The sequence below is a fragment of the Phacochoerus africanus genome, chromosome 3, assembly GCF_016906955.1.
Source record: "Phacochoerus africanus isolate WHEZ1 chromosome 3, ROS_Pafr_v1, whole genome shotgun sequence".
NCBI classification, from domain to species: domain Eukaryota; kingdom Metazoa; phylum Chordata; class Mammalia; order Artiodactyla; family Suidae; genus Phacochoerus; species Phacochoerus africanus.
Window position 1 is genome coordinate 113,637,203 of NC_062546.1, and position 22,181 is coordinate 113,659,383.

At 40.7% G+C, this 22,181-nt stretch overlaps 1 protein-coding gene across 5 annotated transcripts in view; it reads right to left on the reverse strand.

Moving 5' to 3' along the window:
• Window positions 1–617: 617 nt before the first annotated feature.
• DDHD2 (DDHD domain containing 2) overlaps window positions 618–22,181 on the reverse strand; it is a 36,690-nt gene continuing 15,126 nt past the window's right edge. For 4 of the 5 annotated variants that reach the window (XM_047772466.1, XM_047772465.1, XM_047772462.1 and 1 more), the window contains 8 exons: window positions 22,026–22,148; window positions 20,807–20,902; window positions 19,166–19,294; window positions 18,639–18,794; window positions 18,267–18,369; window positions 17,847–18,017; window positions 16,540–16,702; window positions 618–725 (listed from right to left, as the gene is read on the reverse strand). In XM_047772466.1, coding sequence (XP_047628422.1) covers window positions 644–725; window positions 16,540–16,702; window positions 17,847–18,017; window positions 18,267–18,369; window positions 18,639–18,794; window positions 19,166–19,294; window positions 20,807–20,902; window positions 22,026–22,148 — 1,023 coding nt within the window. In that variant the 3' untranslated portion in view covers window positions 618–643. Of the gene's footprint in view, window positions 726–16,539; window positions 16,703–17,846; window positions 18,018–18,266; window positions 18,370–18,638; window positions 18,795–19,165; window positions 19,295–20,806; window positions 20,903–22,025; window positions 22,149–22,181 lie in introns of those variants that run through there. The other variant, XM_047772467.1, reaches the window with a different exon arrangement.

Sequence of the window (22,181 nt, forward strand, 5' to 3'; positions counted from 1 at the left end):
CACGCAAGCTTTCCCGGCACACGGCTAACTGAAATGCTGAGTAAGGAAAATCCCAGGACGGACTGTTTGAAATGAAAGCTTTAAGTGTTGCCATGGTAACTTCTGGATGATCAGAACTATTAAGATTCTGAGTTCACGAGTTCTCTGCATAGCTCAGTGGTAACAAATCCGACTAGTAGCCATGAGAACACAGGTTCGATCCCTGGCCTCGCTCAGTGGGTTAAGGATCCAGTGCTGCCGTGAGCTGTGGTGTAAGTCGCAGACACAGCTCGGATCCCAAGTTACTGTAGCTGTGGCTGGCAGTTACAGCTCCAATTACACCCTTAGCCTGGGAACTTCCATATGCTGGGGTGCATCCCTAAAAAGACCAAAAAAAAAAAAAAAAACAAAGGTTATAAGTTTAGATCCTACAAATGATAAGTGTTATTGGACAAAGTTGCTAGCAAAACATGCACACACTAACCTTTCTCTAAGTGGCCCACTGTGGTTTTGCCCCATGCATTTTAAGCAGAGTTCCTCTAAAAGTAAATAACCTAAATCTTGGTGACAGGCAACAAAAAGTATAGGCAAATTCTGGGCCCTATGTTAATATGTATACATGACATTTAAAAACTTACATTAAGCAGCCAGAAGTGATTCATTTTTACTGTAAAGGCTGATCAAGGAAGATACCCTGGGTTTGGTAGATTTCTTTGAGGACTAGCAATACTGTATCTTCAGACTCCCTGTAAAGAGAAAAAATTACATTGTAAAAAGAAGAAACAACTGTACTAGATGCTTTACACATATTATCTCAGTCTATACAAGCACCTTCACATTCATATTTTTACTATTTAAAAAAAAAAATCTGACCCAGGTATGACATAATTGGCAGTGGTTTGGAAGCTAATCATCTAACAAAGAAGTCCAGCATAGAGTTCCCGTTGTGGCACAGTGGTTAACGAATCTGACTAGGAACCATGAGGTTGCGGGTTCGATCCCTGCCCTTGCTCAGTGGGTTAACGATTCGGCGTTGCCGTGAGCTGTGGTGTAGGTTGCAGACGCGGCTCGGATCCCGCATTGCTGTGGCTCTGGCGTAGGCCGGTGGCTACAGCTCCGATTCGACCCCTGGCCTGGGAACCTCCATATGCCGTGGGAGCTGCCCAAGAAATAGCAACAACAACAACGACAAAAAAAAAAAAAAAAAAGTCCAGCATGTGTGCTATAATTTTAAAAAGCTAATAGTAAATAACCAGGCTCTGTTCCCTTTCCATAGAACTCATTCTTGAGACAACATACAAGAACCGTCCAGTTGGTCACCCTAATTTTTTAAATGTTATTCACCTTTTTCAAAAGGAGTTCCCATCATGGCTCAGCAGAAACCAATCTGACTGGTATCCATGAGGATGCAGGGTCAATCCCTGGCCTCATTCAGTGGGTTAAAGATCAGTGTTGCCATGATCTGTAGCATAGGTCACAGACAGGGCTCAGATCTGGCCTTGCTATGGCTGTGGTGTAGGCCGGCAGCTGCAGCTCTCATTCGACCCCTAGCCTGGGGACTTCTATATGCTGCTGGTGCAGCCCTAAAAAAGCTAATACAATCATATGCTTGGAAATGAAAGATATAAAAGGGTATAATAATGAAGCTCCTTCCCACCTGTTTCTTAAGCACTAGTTCCCAACTTCTGACAACCACTGGTATCAACTTTCATGCACCTTCCAGCTATTATTCAGTGTGTGTAAAGCAATTACTTACACTCAGTTCATAAAGAAATCTGAGTATAAAAATAACTTCTTGAGGGATTGCATAAGGGTATATGACTCAAACATTTTTCAAGATCTGAGGTTCAACATTTTTTTTTTTTTTTTGTCTTTTCAGGGCCACTCCTGCGGCACATGGAGGTTCCCAGGCTGGGGGTCGAACTGGAGCTGCAGCTGCCGAACTACACCACAGCCACAGCAACATGGTATCCGAGCTGTGTCTGTGACCTACACCACAGCAACCACCACCAGATCCTTAACCCACTGATCGAGGCCAGAGATCGAATCTGCATCCTTGTGGATACTAATCAGATTCTTTTCCACTGAGCCATGATAGGAATTCCTGAGGTTCAACATTTCTAAAGTCACAGATCTATTTGAGAATCTAATGAAACTTCTGGATTTCTCCCCAGGAAGGATAACATATACACCCAAAATTATAAACAGAATTTAATTGAATTCATACTTTTTATCCCCCACAAGCTGCATACATAAATTTTATGTTAAGAAGTTCCTCCTGGAGTTCCCATAGTGGCGCAGTGGTTAACAAATCCGACTAGGAACCATGAGGTTGTGGGTTCGATCCCTGGCCTTGCTCAGTGGGTTAAGGATCCGGCATTGTCGTGAGCTGTGGTGTAGGTCGAAGATGCGGTTCGGATCCTATGTTGCTGTGGCTCTAGCGTATGCCGGCAGCTATAGCTCACCAATTTGACCCCTAGCTTGGGAACCTCCATATGCCGCGGGAGCAGCCCTCAAAAAGGCAAAAAGACAAAAAAAAAAAAGAAGAAGAAGAAGTTCCTCCTATGTCAATGAGAGGAGAGTAGCTAAACCAAATATTAAAATGGTGTGATTCTGGTTCCTAAATAAATGGATCAATGAAAAAGAACAGGATGTCCAAAAACAGCCTTAAATACACATAGAAATTTAATATAGGAGTTCCTGTTGTGCCTCAGCAGATTAAGAACCCAACGTAGTGTCCATGAGGATATGGGTTCAATCTCTGGCCTCGCTCAGTGGGTTAAGGATCTGGCGGCTAGGTAACAAATGCAGTTCAGATCTGTTGTTGCTGTGGCTGTGGTGTAGACCGCAGCTGCAGCTCCAGCACTAATTTGACCCATAGCCTGAGAACTTCCATAGGCCTCAGGTGCAGCCATTTCAAAAAAAAAAAAACTAAAGAAATTTAACACCATAAAGTTAGAATCTCAAATCTATTAATAGTGTAGCAACAACTGAATAGTCATCTGGAAGATGACTTGGATAAATTTGAATGGAATCAAAGATTTACATGTAAAAATGAAACTTTTTTTTTGTCTTTTTTTTTTTTGCTATTTCTTGGGCCCCTCTCGAGGCATATGGAGGTTCCCACTGCACCACGACGGGAACTCCCAAGGATCCTGTGTTGCTGTGGCTGTGGTATAGGCCAGCAGCTATAGCTCCGATTGGAACCCTAGCCTGGGAACCTCCATATGCTGCAGGTACGGCCATAGAAAGACCAAAAAAAAAAAAATGATAGATCAATGGAATAGGGCCAAGGCCATTCAATAGTTTCTCCATCTGAATAAACTTTTCAGCAGATGTTGCTGAAATAACAGGAAAGTCACATGCAAAACAACAAACCTCAATCCTTTGCTCATACCATATTTAAAAATCAAAATAGATCAGGGAACTAAATATAAAAGCTAAAATGATATAACTTCTAAAACAAAGAAGAAACCTTAATGACATTGGATTTGGTAAAGATTTCTTCAATTCTTAGATATGTCAAAAAGTCACAAATGGAGTTCCCGTCGTGGCTCAGTGGTTAATGAGTCCGACTGGGAACTATGAGGTTGCGGGTCTGATCCCTGGCCTCACTCAGTGGGTTGAGGATCCGGCGTTGCTGTGAGCTGTGGTGTAGGTCGCAGACGCAGCTCAGATCCTGTGTTGCTATGGCTCTGGTGTAGGCCAGTGGCTACAGCTCTGATTAGACCCCTAGCCTGGGAACTCCCATATGCTGCAGGTGCGGCCCTAGAAAAGACAAAAAGACAAAAAAAAAAAAAGCCACAAATGTCAATAAATTGGACTTCATAGAAATAAACTTTTGTTCTTCAAAACATACTTGGTAGAAAACTGAAAAACCACATCCTGAGGAAAAAGCATGTATCTGAAAAGGACTTGTAATGAGAATATAGAAAAAAGTCTTGCAACTTAATGAAATAATCCAATTTTTTAAATAGGCAAAAGATTTCAACAGATAATTTGCCAAAGGTGTAGATGGCAAGAGGTGGCACAGTAAAGAGGACATGGAATTCACCACTCATCCCCCGCAAACACATAAAAAATACACCCACATGCAGAATAATTCGCACTGGAAACCAGCAGAAAAACTCCTGTGCAACCCAGGCCATAAGAAAGATCCACACACAAGTTCCAGTTGTATCTTAGCAATAATGAACCTGACTAGTATCCATGAGGATGCAGGTTCGAGCCTTGGCCTCGCTCAGTGGGTTAAGGATCCGGCATTCCCATGAGCTACTGCATAGGTCACAGACACGGCTTAGATCTGGCATGGTTGTGGCTGTGGTGTAGGCCTGCAGCTGCAGCTCCAATTCGAGCCCTAGCCTGGGAACCTCCATATGCCTCGGAAGTGGCCCTAATAAGAACCCCCCCCAAAAAAAAGACAGAGAAAGAAAGATCCACAAGTAATCAGGACAGGAAGAAAAGCCATCAGATCAGGAACTGTGCTCTTAGGAAGGAACTCAGAGGAAAAGGGAGACTGCAGGGCAGAGATCTGCCCTGGAGAGTAAGCAGTGAAAGCCTCAGATCAGATGCCCAAGGTTTGGGTCCTAATCATGGGAGAAGCGCCCCTTGGCTGGCTGGAAGACCAGTGGGACTAACAGGAAGGCTGCAGGAAGCCCAGACTCCAGATTCCACGGTGAGGGGCTCACACGTGCTGGCCTCCCCCACAGGGTGGAAAGGACAGCTGGAGGATTGCTCTGGTGGCTGCCCGGTGCCTGGGAGCACATCTTAGCCTGAGGTGAGGCGATGGCTGTGAGGGACAAGGTGGACCTGTGCCCGAGGCTGAGCAGAGGAAGGGAATAGCTACAGCGCTTCCACAGGCATTGCACAGCAGGCAGCTCTGACACAAGCAGAAAGCCCACTGGACCACACCTTGTCAATACTCCCCAGCTCTGGGGCAAGGGTTCCCATGTGGAGAGAGGGTAAAACACACACATAAAGGGAACACAGCCAGCCTGGGCCTGAGACTTAGGGCTTCTGCTCCAGCAATTGGGGATCAGACTTCGACCCAGAGAGGGGAAGCCCCCCTCACACTAGCTACAGTCCCTCCCTATCCAGCCCCACCCCCTACACAGATGACAGCTGTCAGCATGCCCTGAAGAAAGACTCGCATCCCAGTGTCAAATCCAGCTCACCCACCAAAGGCATGGGGCGCACACAGTCTACATATACGTATAAGAACATGCCTCCAATGGAGTTCCCATCGTGGCTCAGTGGAAACAAATCTGACTGGTATCCATGAGAATGCAGGTTTGATCTCTGGCCTTGCTCAGTGGGTTAAGGATCTGGCATTGCCATGAGCTGTGGTGTAGGCTGCAGATGCAGCTAAGATCTGGAGTTGCTGTGGCTGTGGTGCAGGCCAGTAGCTACAGCTCTAATTCAACCCCTGGCCTGGGAACCTCCATATGCTGTGGGTGCAGACCTAAAAGACAAAAAAAAAAAAAAAAAAGAACATGCCATCAAGACCGTAATACATAACTATCTCACCTAAATTCACAGAAACAGACAAACTTAAGCACAATGAAAAGGCAGAGGAATTGCTCTTTCAATTGCAACAGCAAGAGGAAAACCATTGAAAAAATAATAATGAAACAGAAATAAACAATTTACCAGATAAAGAATTCAAAACAAAAAATACATAAATAGAAATTTTTTTACAGCAGCCACCTGAGCCACAGCAGTGACAATGCCAGATCCTTAATCTGCTGAGCCACCAGGGAACCGCTGAACATAGAATTTGTGTGTATCTTTTTAGGCTAGGAGTCAAATAGAGCTGTAGCTGCCAGCCTATGCCACAGCAACACCAGATCCGAGCCACGTCTGCAACCTATACCACAGCTCACAGCAATGCTGGATCCTTAACCCACTGAGCAAAGGCAGGGATCAAACCTGTATCCTCATAGATACTACTCAGATTTGTTTCCACTGAGCCACAATGGGAACTCCTGAACATAGAATTTTAACAAGGAACTGGAAAATATAACAAAGACCCAATCAGAAATGTAGAATTCAAGAGGTGCCATAAAAAATACACTTGGAGTTCTTGCTGTGGCACAGTGGGTTAAGAATCTGACTGCAGCGGGTCAGGTCACGGCAGTGGTACAAAAGCATGGGGCACACAGTCTCACGGCAGGTCAATCCTTGACCTGGAGCAGTGGGTTAAAGGATCTGGCATAGTTGCACCTGCAGCATAGGTCGTAGCTGAGGCTCAGATTCAATCCCTGGCCCTGAAACTTCCATATGGCATGGGTGCAGCCATTAAAGAAAAAAAAAAAAAAAAGCACTAGAAAGAATGAGTAGCCTGAATGACACAGAAGAATGCATAAGTGATCTGGAAGATAGAATACTGGAAACTGCCCAGTCAGAACAGCAAAAAGAAAAACAGATTTTATAAAACAAAAACAGGAAGTTCTCTTGTGGTGCAGCAGGTTAAGGATCTCGTTTTGTCACTGCAGTGGCTTAGGTCACTAGAGTGGCACGAGTTCAGTCCCTGGGCCCAGAAACTTCGACATGCCACAGGAGTGGCCAAAAAAAGAAAAAATAAGGTAAAAATATGAAAACAGTATAAGAACTCTCTGGGGTAACATTAAGTATATCAACATTTGCATTATAGTAGTCCCAGAAGAAGAGAGAAATGGCGAACAAAAATGTATTTGAGGAATTATGGCTAAAAACTTCCCAAACGTGAAGGAAACAGACACCCAGAACAGAAAGCACAGAGGGCTCCAAATAAGATGAACCCAAACAGACTCATGCCAAGACAAAACATAATTAAAAATGGCAAAAGTAGGCGTTCCCGTCGTGGCGCAGTGGTTAACGAATCCGACTAGGAACCATGAGTTTGCAGGTTCGGTCCCTGCCCTTGCTCAGTGGGTTAACAATCTGGTGTTGCCGTGAGCTGTGGTGTAGGTCGCAGACGTGGCTCAGATCCTGTGTTGCTGTGGCTCTGGTGTAGGCCAGTAGCTACAGTTCCGATTAGACCCCTGGCCTGGGAACCTCCATATGCCACGAGAGCGGCCCTACAAAAGGCATAAAGACAAAACAAAAACAAAAAAAAAGACCAAAAAAAATGGCAAAAGTTGATGAGAAAATTCTAAGGGCAGCAAGAAAAGACAAGACAGGAGTTCCCATTGTGGCTCAGTGGTAACCAACCCAACTAGTATCCATGAGGACACAGGTTCAATCCCAGCCCTGCTCAGTGGGTTAAGGATCCCACATTGCCATGAGCTGTGGTGTAGGTCACAGATAAGGCTTGGTTTCAGAGTTGCTGTGCCTGTGGCATATGGCGGCAGGTGTAGCACCAATTCAACCCCTAGCCTGGGAACATCCATATGCCATGGGTGTGGCCCTAAAAAGAAAAAAGAAAGGAAGAGAGAAGACATATACAAGGGAATCCCCATAAAGCTATCAGCTGATTTCTCTTCAGGAACCCTGCAGGCCAGAGGGAATGGCATGATACATTCAAAGTTCTAAAAGGAAAAAACCTGCAACCCAGGATACTCTGCCCACCGAGATTATCATTTAAAATCAAAGAAGAGATAAAGAATTTCTCAGACAAGCAAAAATTAAAACAGTTCATCAATACTAAACTGACAAGAAATGTTAAATGTTAAAGGGTTTTCTCTAAGTGGAAAAGAAGAATCTATAAGAAAAGGAGAAAATCCCACCAGGAAAGGCAAATATATAGTAAGGACTGAGGATCAACCACTACATAAGTCAGTGTGAAAATTAAAAGACAAAAAACTGTAAAAGCAACTACAACTTAAAATAAACAGATTTTGATGTAATATATGACATCAAAAACAGAAAATGTGGGGGAAGTGAGTAAAAAAATGTAGATTCTGAACAGAATGTATTTGACCTTAAATGACTACCATTTTTTATTATTATTTTTTTATTTTTTTTTGTCTTATTGACATTTCTTGGGCTGCTCCCGTGGCATATGGAGGTTCCCAGGCTAGGGGTCCAGTCGGAGCTGTAGCCACCAGCCTACGCCAGAGCCACAGCAACACAGGATCTGAGCCACGTCTGCGACCTACACCACAGCTCACGGCAACACCAGATTGTTAACCCACTGAGCAAGGGCAGGGATCAAACCCACAACCTCATGGTTCCCAGTCGGATTCGTTAACCACTGCGCCATGACGGGAACTCCATTTTTAAAAAGTAGATATAGTTCAACATATATGAACCCCAAAATAAAACCTATGAAAGATACATAAAAACTAAAAAGGACCATCAAGTTAAATAAAATCATTAAACCACAAAAGAAACAAAAAGAAGAAATGAACAGAGAAAAACTACCAAACAACCAGAAAACAAGTAATAAAGTGGTAGTAAGTACATATCTATCAATAATTACTTTAAATGTCAATGGAATAAACAAAAGAGTGTATGACTGGACAAAAAACAAGACCCATCTATATGCTACCTTCAAGAGACTTACATCAGAGCTAAAATATATACACTGAAAATGAGGGGATGGGAAAAGATATTTCATACAAATGAAAACTAAAAGAAAGCAGGGGGTGTTCCATGGTGTTGCAATTGGTTAAGGATACAGCATTGTTGCTGCTGTGGCATGGGTTCAATCCCTGGCCCAGGAACTTTGGCATGCTGTGGGCATAGCCATAAATAAAAAACAAACCAGAGGTAGTGACAAAATAACAGGCTATAACAAAAGACAAAGGAGGGCATTATATAATGATAAAGGGATCAATACAAGAATAGGGTAGAACATTTGTTAACATATATGAATCCAAGTCAAGAACACCTAAACATATAAAGCAAATACTAGCAGGCATAAAGGGAGAGTCCACAGTAACTCGGGAGACTTTCACACCACACTTTCATCAATGGATGGATCATCCAGACAGAAAATCAATAAGGCAACAGTGGTCTTAAATGACACAATAGACTAGTTGGATATAATAAATATCTAAGGGACATTACATCCAAAAACAGTAGAATACACATTCTTCTCAAGTGCACATGGAATAGTCTCCAGGATAGATCACACACTAAGCCACGAAACAAGTCTCCACAAACTTAAGCAAATACAATTTATATCAAGCATTTTTTCCCAACCAAAATGGTGTGAAACTAGAAATCAATTACAGAAAGAAAAATGGGAAAAGGACAAACGTGGAAACCGACATGCTACTTAAAAAAAAAAAAAAAAAAGAAGAAGAAGCCTCAATAAAGAAATCAAAGAGGAAATCAGAGAATACCTGGAGACAAATGAAAACCGAAACACAATTGTCCAAAATCTATGCGATGCAGCAAAAGCAGATCTAAGAACGAAGTTTATAGTTATACAGATCTTCCTCAAGAAACAAGACAAATCTCAAACCTAAACAACCACCTAAAAGAATTAGAAAAAGAAGAACAAACAAACCCCAAAGTTAAAAGGAAGGAAATAATAAAGATCAGAGAGGAAATAAAGTGAAATTAAAAAAACCTAGTAGAAAAGATGAATAAAACAGAGAGCTGGTTTTTTGAAAAGATGAACAAAATTGATAAACATTCAGCCAAGCTTAACAAGAAGAAAAAAGAGAATCCAAATAAACTAATAAAGGAAATAGGAGAAATAACCAATACCACAAATATATAAAAATATCACAAGAGGATACTATGAAAAATTATATTCCAACAAACGGACAACTTAGAAGAAATGGACAAAGGTCTAAGAACATACAAACTGCTAACACTGAATCAAGAAGAAGCAAACCAGGGAGTTTCCACTGCAGCAGAGTGGAAACAAATCTGACTAGTATCCACAAGAATGCAGGTTCAATCCCTGGCCTTGCTCAGAGGATTGCAGATCCGGTGTTGCTGTGAGCTGTGGTGTAGGATGCAAACATGGCTCAGATCCCACATTGCTGTGGCTTTGGTGTAGGCTGGCAGCTGCAGTTCCGATTTGACCTCTAGCCTGGGAACTTCCATGTGCTCCAGGTGTGGCCCTGAAAAAAATAAATAAATAAATAGCAGAAAACATTAAAAAAAAAAAGAAGAAGAAGAAGAAGAAGAAACAAACCAGAGTTCCTGTTGTGGCTCAGTGGGTTGCAAACTCTATTAGCATCCACGAGGATGTGGGTTCGATTCCTGGCCTCACTCAGCGGGTTAAAAATCTGGCACTGGTGTGAGCTGTTGTGTAGGCTGCAGCTGCAGCTCTAATTCGATCCCTAGCCTGGGAACTTCCATATGCCACAGGTGTGGGCCTAAAAATAAACAAACAAACAAACACACCATTTGAACAGACCAATTACTAATAGTAAAACTGAATCTGTAATTTAAAAAAATATTCCCAGGAAACAAAATTCCAGGACGTTTCAGAGAAAAATTTTACCAAACATGCAAAAAAGATCTTATACTTATCCTTTTCAAACTACTCCCAATAACTGGAGAGAGAAGAATGTTCCCAAATTCACTCTACAAAGCCACAATTATCCTAGACTGAAATCAAAGACACTACCAAAAAAAGGAAATTAGAGGCCAATATTTTTGACAAATATTGACTGAAAAATCCTCAACAAAATATTAGCAAACCAAATCTAACAATATATAAAAAGTATCATTCATAATGATCAAATGAGATTTGTTTCAGGGACACAAGGAAGGTATGATATTTGCAAATCAATCAATGTGATATACTACTTCAACAAAAGGAAAGACCAAAAATCACACAATCATTTTAACAAATAAGGAAATAGCTTATAAAATTCAACATTCATTCTTGATAAAACCTCTCATCAAAGGTGGTATAGAGGGAACATATCTCAACAGAATAAAAGCCATTTTTGACAAACCCATAGCTAACAACTTCAACAGTGAAAAGCTGAAAGCCTTTCCTCCAAATTCAAGAACACAAAGATGCCCACTCTCGCTACTTCTATTTATCATAGTATTGAAAGTCCTATTCACAGTAATTAGACCAAAAAAATTAAAAAAGAAATAAAAGGCATCCAATTGGAAAGGAAGAAATAAAACTGTCACTATTTGCAGATGACACAATTTATATAGAAAACCCTAAAGTCTCCACTAAAAAAAATTAGAACAAATGAATTCAGTAGGAATTTCCATTGTGGCACAGTGGAAAAGAATCTGACTAGTATCCATGAGGATACAGGTTCAATCCCTGGCCTTGCTCAGTGGGTTAAGGATCCAGCATTGCTGTGAGCTGTGGTGTAGGTCGCAAACGTGGCTCAGATCTGTTGTTGCTGTGGCTATAGTGTAGGCTGGCAGCTATAGCTCCGATTCCACTCCTAGCCTGGGAACTTCTATATGCTATGGGTATGGCCCTAAAAAGACAAAAGATAAAAATAAAAATGAAATCAGTAAAGTTGAAGAATACAAGATTAATACACAGAAATCTGTTGCTTACCTATACACCAATAATGAACAATCATAATGTTTTAAAAAAATCCCATTTAAAATCTCATCAAAAAGAATAAAATAGCCTAGGCATAAACTTAACTAAGGAGGTAAAAGACCTATACTCTGAAAAGTATAAAACATTGATGAAACAAACTGAAGATGATACAAAGAAACATATCTGTGCTCTTAGACTGGAAGAATTAATGTTAAAATGACCGTGCTACCAAAAACAATCTATAGACAATGTGATTTCAACCCAAATATCTCTGACCTTTGTCACAGAACTAGAACAAATAATCCTAAAATTTATATGTAACCACGAAGTTCCTATTTTGCCAAAACAATCTTGAGAAAAAAGAACAAAGCAGGAGGGCATAACCTCCCTGACTTCAGACTATACTACAAAGCTACAGTCATCAAAACAGCATGGCACTGGCACAAAAACAGATACGTAGATCAACAGAACAGGACAGAGAACCCGAAAATTAATCCACACACCTATGGTCAAATAATCTACAACAAAGGAGACAAGAATATACAATGGAAAATAGTGATGATGGGAAAACTAGACAGCTACATGTAAAAGAATGAGATTAGAAAATTTCCACATCCTACACACAAAAATAAACTAAGAATGGATTAAAGACCTAAATATAAGACTGGAAGCCATAAAACTCAAGACAACTTAAGCAGAACATTTTGACATAAATGATAGCAATATTTTTTGGGGGGAGTTCCCGTCGTGGCTCAGTGATTAACATTTCCAACTAGGAACCATGATGTTGTGAGTTCGATCCCTGGCCTTGCTCAGTGGGTTAAGGATCTGGTGTTGCCGTGAGCTGTGGTGTAGGTTGCAGATGTGACTCAGATCTGCTGTTGCTGTGGCTCTGGCATAGGCCAGCAGCTACAGCTCCAATTAGACCCATAGCCTGGGAACCTCCATATGCCAAGGGAGCAGCCCTAGAAAAGACAAAAAGACAAAAAAACAAACAAATAAATGATAGCAATTTTTTTTGGATTTGTCTCCTAAGGCCAAAAAAAAAAAAAAAAAAAAAGCAAAAATGAACAAATGGAATCTAATTAAACTTTAAAACTTTTGCACAGCAAAGGAGACCAGCAACAAAAAGACAAGCTACTGAATTAGAGAAAATACCTGCAAATGATATGACAAATAAGGTGTTAATATCCAAAATATATAAACAGCTCATATAATTCAGTATCAAAAAAACACCACAGTCAAAAGGGGGGGTGGGGGGCAGAAGACCTGAACAGATGCTTTTTCCAAAGAAGACATACAAATGGCTAATGCACACATGAAAAGATGCTCAACATTACCAATCATCAGGGAAATGTAAATCAAAATCACAATGAGGTATCACCTCACACCTGTCAGAATGGCTATCATCAAAAAAACCCCACAAATAACAAATGTTACCAAGGATATGGAGAAAAAGGAATGTAAATTCCCATTGCTGGTAGGAATGTAAATTGGTACAGCCACTGTGGAAAAACAGCATGTAGGCACCTCAAAAAACTAAAAATAGAATATATGGTCCAGCAATTCCATTCCTGGGTATTTATCTGATGAAAATGAAAAAACTAATTTGAAAAGATATATGCACCCCAATGTTCATAGCAGCACTATTTATAATAGTCAATACATGGAAACAGCCTAAGTGTCTATCAACAGATAAGTGAATAAAGATGTATTTACAATGGATTATTACTCAGCCATAGAAAAGAATGAAATTCTGCCATTTGCAGCAACACAGATGGACCTAAAGAATACTATACTTATTGAAATAAGTCAGAGAAAGACAAGTACTGTATGATACCACTTATATGTACAATCTGAAAAACAAAACAAACTAGTGAATATAACAAAATAGAAACAAACTCACATATATAGAGAACAAACACTGGTTACCAGTGAGGAGAGGAAAGGGGGAGGGACAGTATTAAGAGAAGGGAACTAATATGTACAAACTATTATAGGATATATTGCAGGTATATATTGTAAAACACAAGGAACACAGCAATTATTTTATAATAACTATAAATGGAATATAAGCTTTAAAAAATTGTAAATCACTATATTGTACACCTGTAATCTATTTAAAATTATACGTCAACTATACTTTATACATTATCTGGAAAATAAGGAATCGGAATTGGATTTTAGTATTGGACCAATTTCTTTTCCTCCAGAACAACAGAATGAGTTTAAAAAGAACAAGGTGGAGTTCCCATCATGGCACAGGGGAAATGGATCAGACTAGGAACCGTGCGTGAGGTTGCGGGTTTGATCCCCAGCCTTGCTCAATGAGTTAAGGATCTGGCCTTGCCATGAGCTGTGGTATAGGTCGCAGACACAGCTCAGATCTGGCATAGCTGTGGCTCTGGCATAGGCTGGCAGCTACAGCTCCGATTAGACCCCTAGGCTGGGAAATTCCATATGCCATGGGTGCGGCCCTAAAAAGACAAAAGACAGAAAAATAATAATTTTTAAAAAAGAACAAGGTAACCAAATCACTCCAGTCTTCTTTAATAAAATTATAATACAGGTATATTTTTTTAAATGCCTTTATCATGGAGTTCTCATGTGGCACAGCGGATTAAGGATCTGGTGTTGTCACTGCAGTGGCTTGGGTTGCTACTGTGGTACAGTTTGATCCCTGGCCCACAACTTCCACACATGCTGCAAGTGCAGCCAAAACAAAATTTTTAAATGCCTTTTTCAGATATCTATCGAGCCACATCTGGAGAGATCATTCTTAGAAAGCATTATTTTGTCCCCTGTAGGACTGCTTTTACTGAATGCATTTTGATTTTATGCCATGGTCTCTATTGTATTTATTATATAAAGATAATTTTGAGTATTTCAAATAATAATCCCTTTGTCAGAATTCAATAAGAAATTTCCCTCAGGGGAGTTCCCATCGTGGCTCAGTGGTAACAAACCCAAGTAGTATCCATGAAGAAACAGGTTCGATCCCTGGCCTCACTCAGTGGGTTTAGGATCCAGCGTTGCTATGAGCTGTGGTGTAGGTCGCAAACGCGGCTCAGATCTGGTGTGGCTGTGGCATAGCTGGCAGCTACGGCTCTGATTCAACCCTAGCCTGGGAACTTCCACATGCTGTGGGTGGAGCCCTAAAAATAAGACAAAACATTTTCCCAAAGGGAGTTCTGGTGATGGCTCAGTGGTTAGTGAACCCAACTAGCATCCATAAGGACGTGGGTTTAATTTCTGTCCTCGCTCGGTGGGTTAAGCATCCCGCATTGCCATGAGCGGTGGTGTAGGTTGCAGATGTGGCTTGGATCCCTTGCTGCTGTGGCTGTGGCATAGGCCAGCAGCTGCAGCTCTGATTGGACCCCTAGCCTTGGAACCTTCATGGCACAGGTGTAGCCCTAAAAAGACAAAAACACCAAAAAAAAAAAAAAAATCTCCCTTAGGAATTTTTTTTAGTCATCTCAGGAGAGTACTCATTGTGGCTTAGCAGGTTAAGGACCTGACTAGTATCTATGAGCATGTGGGTTTGATCCCTGGCCTCGCTCAGTGGGTTAAGTACCTGGTGTTGCCGTGAGCTTTGGTATAGGTCAAAGATACGGCTCAGATTCAACGTTTCTATGGCTGTGGCGTAGGCTGGCGGCTACAGCTCCGATATGACCCCTATCCTGGGAACTTCCATATGCCACAGGTGTGGCCCTAAAAAGTAAATAAATAAATAAATAAATAAAGTCCTCTCAGTATTATAAAGCATGCATTTATTGAACACTTATCCCTCACCCATCTATTTTCTTCTTTCTTTCTTTTTTTTCCTGTCTTTTTAAGGCTGCACCCATGGCATATGGAAGTTCCCAGGATAGGGGCTGAATGGAAGCTGTAGCCACTGGCCTATGCCACAGCCACAGCCATGCCAAGATCTGAGCCACCGCTGCAACCTACGCCATAGCTCATAGCAATGCCGGATCCTTAACCAAGAGGCCAGGGATTGAACCTGGGTCCTCATGGACACTAGTCAGATTCATTTCCCCTGAGCCACAACAGGAACTCCTCCCGAACCCATTGTATTTTCCTAGTTTTATTTCCCTTAGTTCAATTTCTTCAGTAATTGAGTTCTATTCTGCTATAATACATGAATTTCAGTAAGCACCATTAATCCAATCTACAATCTACCAGGTAATTGATTATAGTTAATAATTAATCTATGAATAAATTCTGGGGATCTAACGTATATAGCATGGTGACTACAGTTAACGATGTTGTATTATGTACTTGAAAGGTGCTAACAGAATAGACCTTAAATGTTCTCGCTGCAAAAAAGAAAGTCATTATGTGAGGTGATGGAAGTGTTAACCTATTGTGATAATCATTTCATAGTACATACATGTATCAAACATCACATGTATTAAACTTACACAATGTTATATGTCAATTATAGCTCAATAAAGCTAGGAAAAAACATTTAAACATTAAAACAAAATTAATCATAAGATCTGATCTCGCTACTGTAAAGTTTTTTTTGTTTTTTTGGTTTTTTTTTGCTTTTTAGGGCTACACTTGCGGCATATGGAGATTCCCAGGCTAGGGGTCGAATTGGAGCTGTAGCTGTCAGCCTATGCCAAAACCACAGCAATGCAGGATCTGAGCCACGTCTGCAACCTACATCACAGCTCACGGCAATGCCGGATCCTTAACCCACTGAGCAAGGCCAGGGATCCAACCTGCATCTTCATGGATGCTAGTCAGATTTATTAACCGCTGAGCCACGACAGGAACTCCTGTAAATACTTTAAAATGGGTTTCCTAAAATACTTTTAGCAATAGTAATGTATTGTTCTAGTTCATACTTATTTGCCCATCCTTCCCCATTACTGGCCAGCAGACAAACTTTTAAGACCAAGCTAACTGAACTCGTGGTTGTTGATGTCATTAGCCTCATGCTCTACCCAACTATAAGACAAAACAATAATGTGTTGAAACGAGATTTCTTCAAATAACATATTATGCTATTGTGTAACTGTCTGTACAAGAAATCATTGTAATCCCAAACGTACATCAGCCTATCCTCCTTTTTCTACATCAATCAAATATCAGACACAATTACACCAAAGAACCCAAGAAACAAAACAAACAACACTTACCAATAGCACAGATGGCTTTGCAAAGCAAATAAATACTCATTAAAACTTTCAATGGGCTTCTCCTGCAGCACATAGTCAATGCGCTGGCCTCCGTTCAGCATTCCCACGTGGATGGGGGGCACGTCTTCTTTAACTGCCACAGGGTTCTCATCTGTGTTAACATCTGGTTACAGAGGAACCACAGTAAGAATCTAAGCTTCCAGCCCTCGGAGTTTCCATTGTGGCTCAGCAATACAAACCCAGAAGCATCCACAAGGATGCAGGCCCAATCCCTGGCCCCGCTCTGTGGGTTAAGGATCCGGCATTGCTATGAGTTGTGATTTAGGCCTCAGATGTGGCTTGGATCTGGCGTTTATGTGGCTGTGGTATAGGCCAGTTGGTACAGCTCTAACTCGACCCCTAGCTTGGGAACCTCCTTATGCCAGAGCTGTGGCCCTAAAAATACAATACAATAAAATAAAAGCTTCCAGACCTCCACGGTCGTCCCCACCTCCCCTCGGATGCCAGGTTTACCGTAGGATGAACTGCTCAGAAACCTCTCTCCCTCCTTTCTCCTCTCAACCCCCTTAAAGCTGCTTTTCAGGCCACATTGGTTTTATCCAGTCCCCTTTTTCTTCCCTGTACCTTTGATAGCTAATTCATTTGCCTTTGATTTACAAACTAAATGGCTTAGGCAGTTGAAAACTAAGGCAAAAGAATGTAGTATTAACTGCAAAATTAAGGGAAGAGGATGTGGATTCAATCCCTGGCCTCAGCATTGACGTGGACTGTGGTATAGGTCATAGACATGGCTCAGATCCTGTGTTGCTGTGGCTGTGGCGTAGGCCGGCAGCTGTAGATAAGATTCGACCCCTAGCCTGGGAATTTCCATATGCTGTAGGTACGGCCCTAAAAAAAAAAAAAAAAGAAAGAAATGAAATGAAATGAAAAAAAAAGAGGAGCGTGTCCTAGCTAGTCCCCAGCCAGGAAAATTAAACCAGCCCATGGATTTACAGACATTCCCCTGTAAAAGTAAGGTTTTTCACAGTGTCATCTCTCAGCATCACGCCCAGAGTTCCCAAGTGGGGAATGTTTTAGAGCCTCATTACTAGATGCTCAGATTCGTGATATTTTTCCTCACAAATAAAGTTTTCCCATAATTTGTGGCTATTAAATGATAGAAAACATGAGCAGTGCTGAAGGTCCTTTAGGATGCATCATATTCATCCTAAACAATCAAAAGGGGACAGAGAGCATAAGGACCACACAGCATGGAGTCCTTCTCAGACAGCCTGATGCAGGAAATCAGTGTGTACAGTCTCACTGACCACTAGGCTTCTCTGAACTTGATTCAGGTTCTGCTTCAGTTTCGTCTACAGTTTCTGAAGCTTGTAAGGCAGGGTATGGCGCTCTGGTGAATGACTTCCAAGCCATCCGCAGCGAACCCAGCAAGTTGTTTTTAAGGTCCATGCTCATCCTGGTTAAGCCCTCTCTCAGTTCTGAAACACATATGAAAAAGAATGTTATGGAGTTTCCCTGGTGACCTAGTGGATTAAGGATGGGTGTTGTTGCTGCTGTGGCTCAGGTTCAGTCCCTGGCCCAAGAACTTCCACATGCTGCAAAAAAAGAACATTATACAGTTTACAAAGTGTTTAAGGTTCAACTCAGCTACACAAAATGAATGTGGCCCCGTCAGTCTGAACTGACCAGAAGGTCTAGAATCATCAGGCTCTGTACTCAAGACTTACCTAAGTGCATCCGCTTTCTGCCCTTATGATGCGGGATCAGCATTGGCTCAAATTCCACTCCTGGGACCACCATTGGTTCAATCCTATAGGCCACAGGATCAAACTACATAGGGAAAATAATAACTACATATACCTCTCCTGAAAAATGATAACCACAGTCTCAGGCACTGTGTATCAGACAAGAATAACTAGAAGCTCTTTTTTTAAAAATGTGGTCATTTAGCCCCATCGCTTCTAGATTCATACTATTATAAACGAACTCATTACTACAGAATTATACAGAAAAATTAAACCCACACAATAGAATGTCATACTGTTTACCCATAAGCCCTAATATTTAGGTTAAAATCACAAGTGCTGCCCAATGCTTACGGGGTGATAAATATTGAAGAAACCTTTGCATGTTGGAAATTTGTAGTTGGGGTCAATTCTTTTTAGTCCTCGGACAGTAAGAAACATTCCAATGGGAGATCCAAAGGCAAAGAATATTTCTGGTTTATAAGTGAGTCGGGGGTATTTAACAGACACCTGGAGGGAGGAAATAAAAGCATCTCTCATTAATAACAGAAGTTACAGGAGTTCCCGTCATGGCTTGGTGGTTTATGAACCTGACCAGGATCTGTGAGGATGTGGGTTCAATCCCTGCCCTCGCTCAGTGGGTTAAGGATCTGGCATTGCCGAGAGCTGTGGTGTAGGTCACAGACGCAGCTCGGATCCTGCATTGCTGTAGCTGTGATGCAGGGCAGCAGCTACAGCTCCAATTCAACCCCTAGCCTTGGAACTTCCATATGCTATGGGTGCAACCCTAAGAAGACAACAAATAAAAAATAAAATAAAATAAAAAACAACAAAGGTTACCTGTGTTTCCACCATACGAATGGCAAACAATATAATGTTACCTGCCCAATGCCAACGTCCAGATACTCATCGTTTCCGGTCTCATTAGTATCACCGCAGTGCTCTGATTCTTTGGGGATGTTAGACATGTTCATCCCTGCATCTGATTGCGGACTTGGTCTATTAATACCCTAAAGAATAAAAAATAGTTCTGTGGAGCTGCTATGTGGTAAAAATATCCAAAGGATACCATTTTCTACTAGTTTGAAAGGAAGCTTGAGAAGGTTTGAAATGACAGGCAACAATTCTAAGAATCATCTCTCAGAAAGCAAGATAAAGCTGATGAAAACAGAAGTTGCCTTAAATTATGAATCGACAACCCTGCATGCTCTAAAATGATGAAAGATGTGCATGGCCATTTGGGTAGCAGTTGAAATTTTAGGCAACCATCAGGAGAGAGAACAGCAGCAGAGCACTGCGAAATGTGGGGGACTGCTGAGTTCAATGAAGTACTGTGACTTTCTAATCAAAGCAAGTAGTATATTTCTATGGGCCTTAAATTTGAGAACTGAGCAACCTGCTAAGAAGTTGAAAAATAATTAACTAGGAAATGAAAAAAAACTTAGCGGCCCAAAATACTGAATGTAGCAGTATGGTTACAACATGAATAAACCTTGAATATATTAAGTGAAAGTAGCCAGCCAGAAAAGGCCACATATCGTATGATTCCAGTTATGTGAACTGTCTAGAATAAGAAATACACACAGATAAAAAAAGATCAAGGGTTCACAGAAGAAGGTAATGGGGAGTGATAGCTAATGAATATGATGTTTCTTTTTTGGGGTGATGGAAGTGTTCTGGAATTAAAGAGGGGTAATGGTTACACAACTCTAACTATATTAAAACCCTCTGCACTGTCTACTTTAAAAGGGTGAATTTTCAACTGAATACTACTCAGCCACAAAAGAGAACAAAATAATGCCATCTGCAGCAACATGGGCAGAATTAGAGACTCTCACACTAAGTGAAGTCAGAAAGAGAAAAACAAATACCATATGATATCGCTTATATCTGCAATCTAATATATAGCACAAACGAACCTTTCCACAGAAAAGAAATGCATGACTTGGAGAATAGACTTGTGGTTACTAAGGGGGAGGGAGTGGGATGGACTGGGAATTTGGGGTTAATAGACGCAAACTATTGCATTTGGAGTGGAAAAGCAATGAGATCCTGCTATATAGGACAGGGAACTATATCTAGTCACGTGTGATGGAACATGATTGAGGATAATGTGAGAAGAAGAATGTATATATATATGTGTGTGTGTATGACTGGGTCACTTTGCTATACAATAGAAAACTGACATAACACTTAAACCAATTATAATAGAAAAAATAAAAATCATTAAAAATAAATAAAAGCATCAATTTTATGCAATCTGATGTAAATTATATTGCAACAAAGCAGTTATAAAAGAAACCCAAGAGAGATAAGAATGGTAGAAGCCCAGGAGAGAGAAGATTTCTGAAGCTAATAACACTTTTAAAGATACCAATAAAGAAAATGTGTTTAATTTCTAAAAAGAGAGCCAAAGATCAATTCTAAAAATTGTTTACCTCCCTATAGTAAACAGCTCACAAAGCACAAGGACACAAGGATGTCAAAAATGTTTAATCCTACAAGCTGTATTAAGCACCTACCACTGAATTTCTTCTGGTCTGAATGTAGTTTAATATTTTCCTTCTTGGTCCTAAGGGAATTCCCATTTCCTGAAGATCTTTGTCTGTACATAAAGCCTAGATGTAAAAAAAAAAAAAAAAAAATCAAATCTTTCCTATTTCAAGGCAAAATAAAATTAATGAAATGTCCTGGTCTCTGAGTGGAGCAAGGCTTAAGCATTTTGTTGTTCTTTGCTTTATGTGACTAAGACTCCGTAGTGGTACAACATCATTAATAACTTCAAGAAGGGAAGAGTATTTTATTCATAAATAAGTTTACAGAAGAATAAAAAAAATCAATACGCCAATAACAATGCTACAGTAATACAGATACTACTGTAAACAAACAAACAAACAAAAAACCCTACAGAAGTGAGTATCTAACTTCATGACAGAAAAACCCTCCATGAATTCCATGAACCTTAGATGTCACATTCCTGAGAAAGACTATGTGTCTGCTCATGGACACAAGCAGTGAGAACGCACAGCAAACACAGAGCATGAAACAGACCAACAACCAGGATCTCCACTTAAGGGCTGCTCCCTGTCCCTCGCCATGAGGAAGTCTTCCCTCACCCGCCCCAACTAGGTTAGCTCATCCTAGGGGGCGCTCTTAAACCACTGTGCACATTCCTTCCTTAGAACTTATCACTGTCGTAATTCATCATGTGTTTGGTTATTTGATGTGTCTTTTCCACTAATACATGAGGTGATGTCTCTACCTGAAGTACTTGAAGTCTGCCTGATCGTAGCAGGCACTTACTAAATTCCTGTCAAATGAACAAATGTATCACAAACCTGAAAAAAGAGCACAACAGGAGTGGCAAAAACCAAAAACGAATCAATAAGCAAATATCCACAGTAGAGCTCCAAAAAGTGTAACAGACAATTAAGAGTTAGAAAAGTCAGTGGTCATTCATTCCTGCTCTCATGTTTTTGAAGCTGTGCTGGATTTTAGTCTCTGCTCTCCTGCTATATCAGCATGGGTCCTCTGAACTCTGAACTCCCACAAAGCAAAGATCACTTAATATGATTAAAAAAAAAAATACACCAATAGCGCTAAAGAACATTCCTAATGATAACAAAGTATTTATGACTAAAATGCTTCTAAAGGGCAGGCTCTTAGCAAGCAGCATGATAAAGATAAGCAACAAAAATCCTGAAAATGGTATAGGACAAAATTTTGAAAGATTATTTTTACCAGAGCTTCTTTATCTACTTTCTCCTTCTCAAAGATACTAAAGAATTCAGAGAGTTGAAGTTTCTTCAGGTCTTCCTCCAGTGTTGGTGTATCTCCTTGATCCATGAAAACAGGTGGCGAATCCTAAAATTTAAATTGTAAAGCTCATATCCTCTA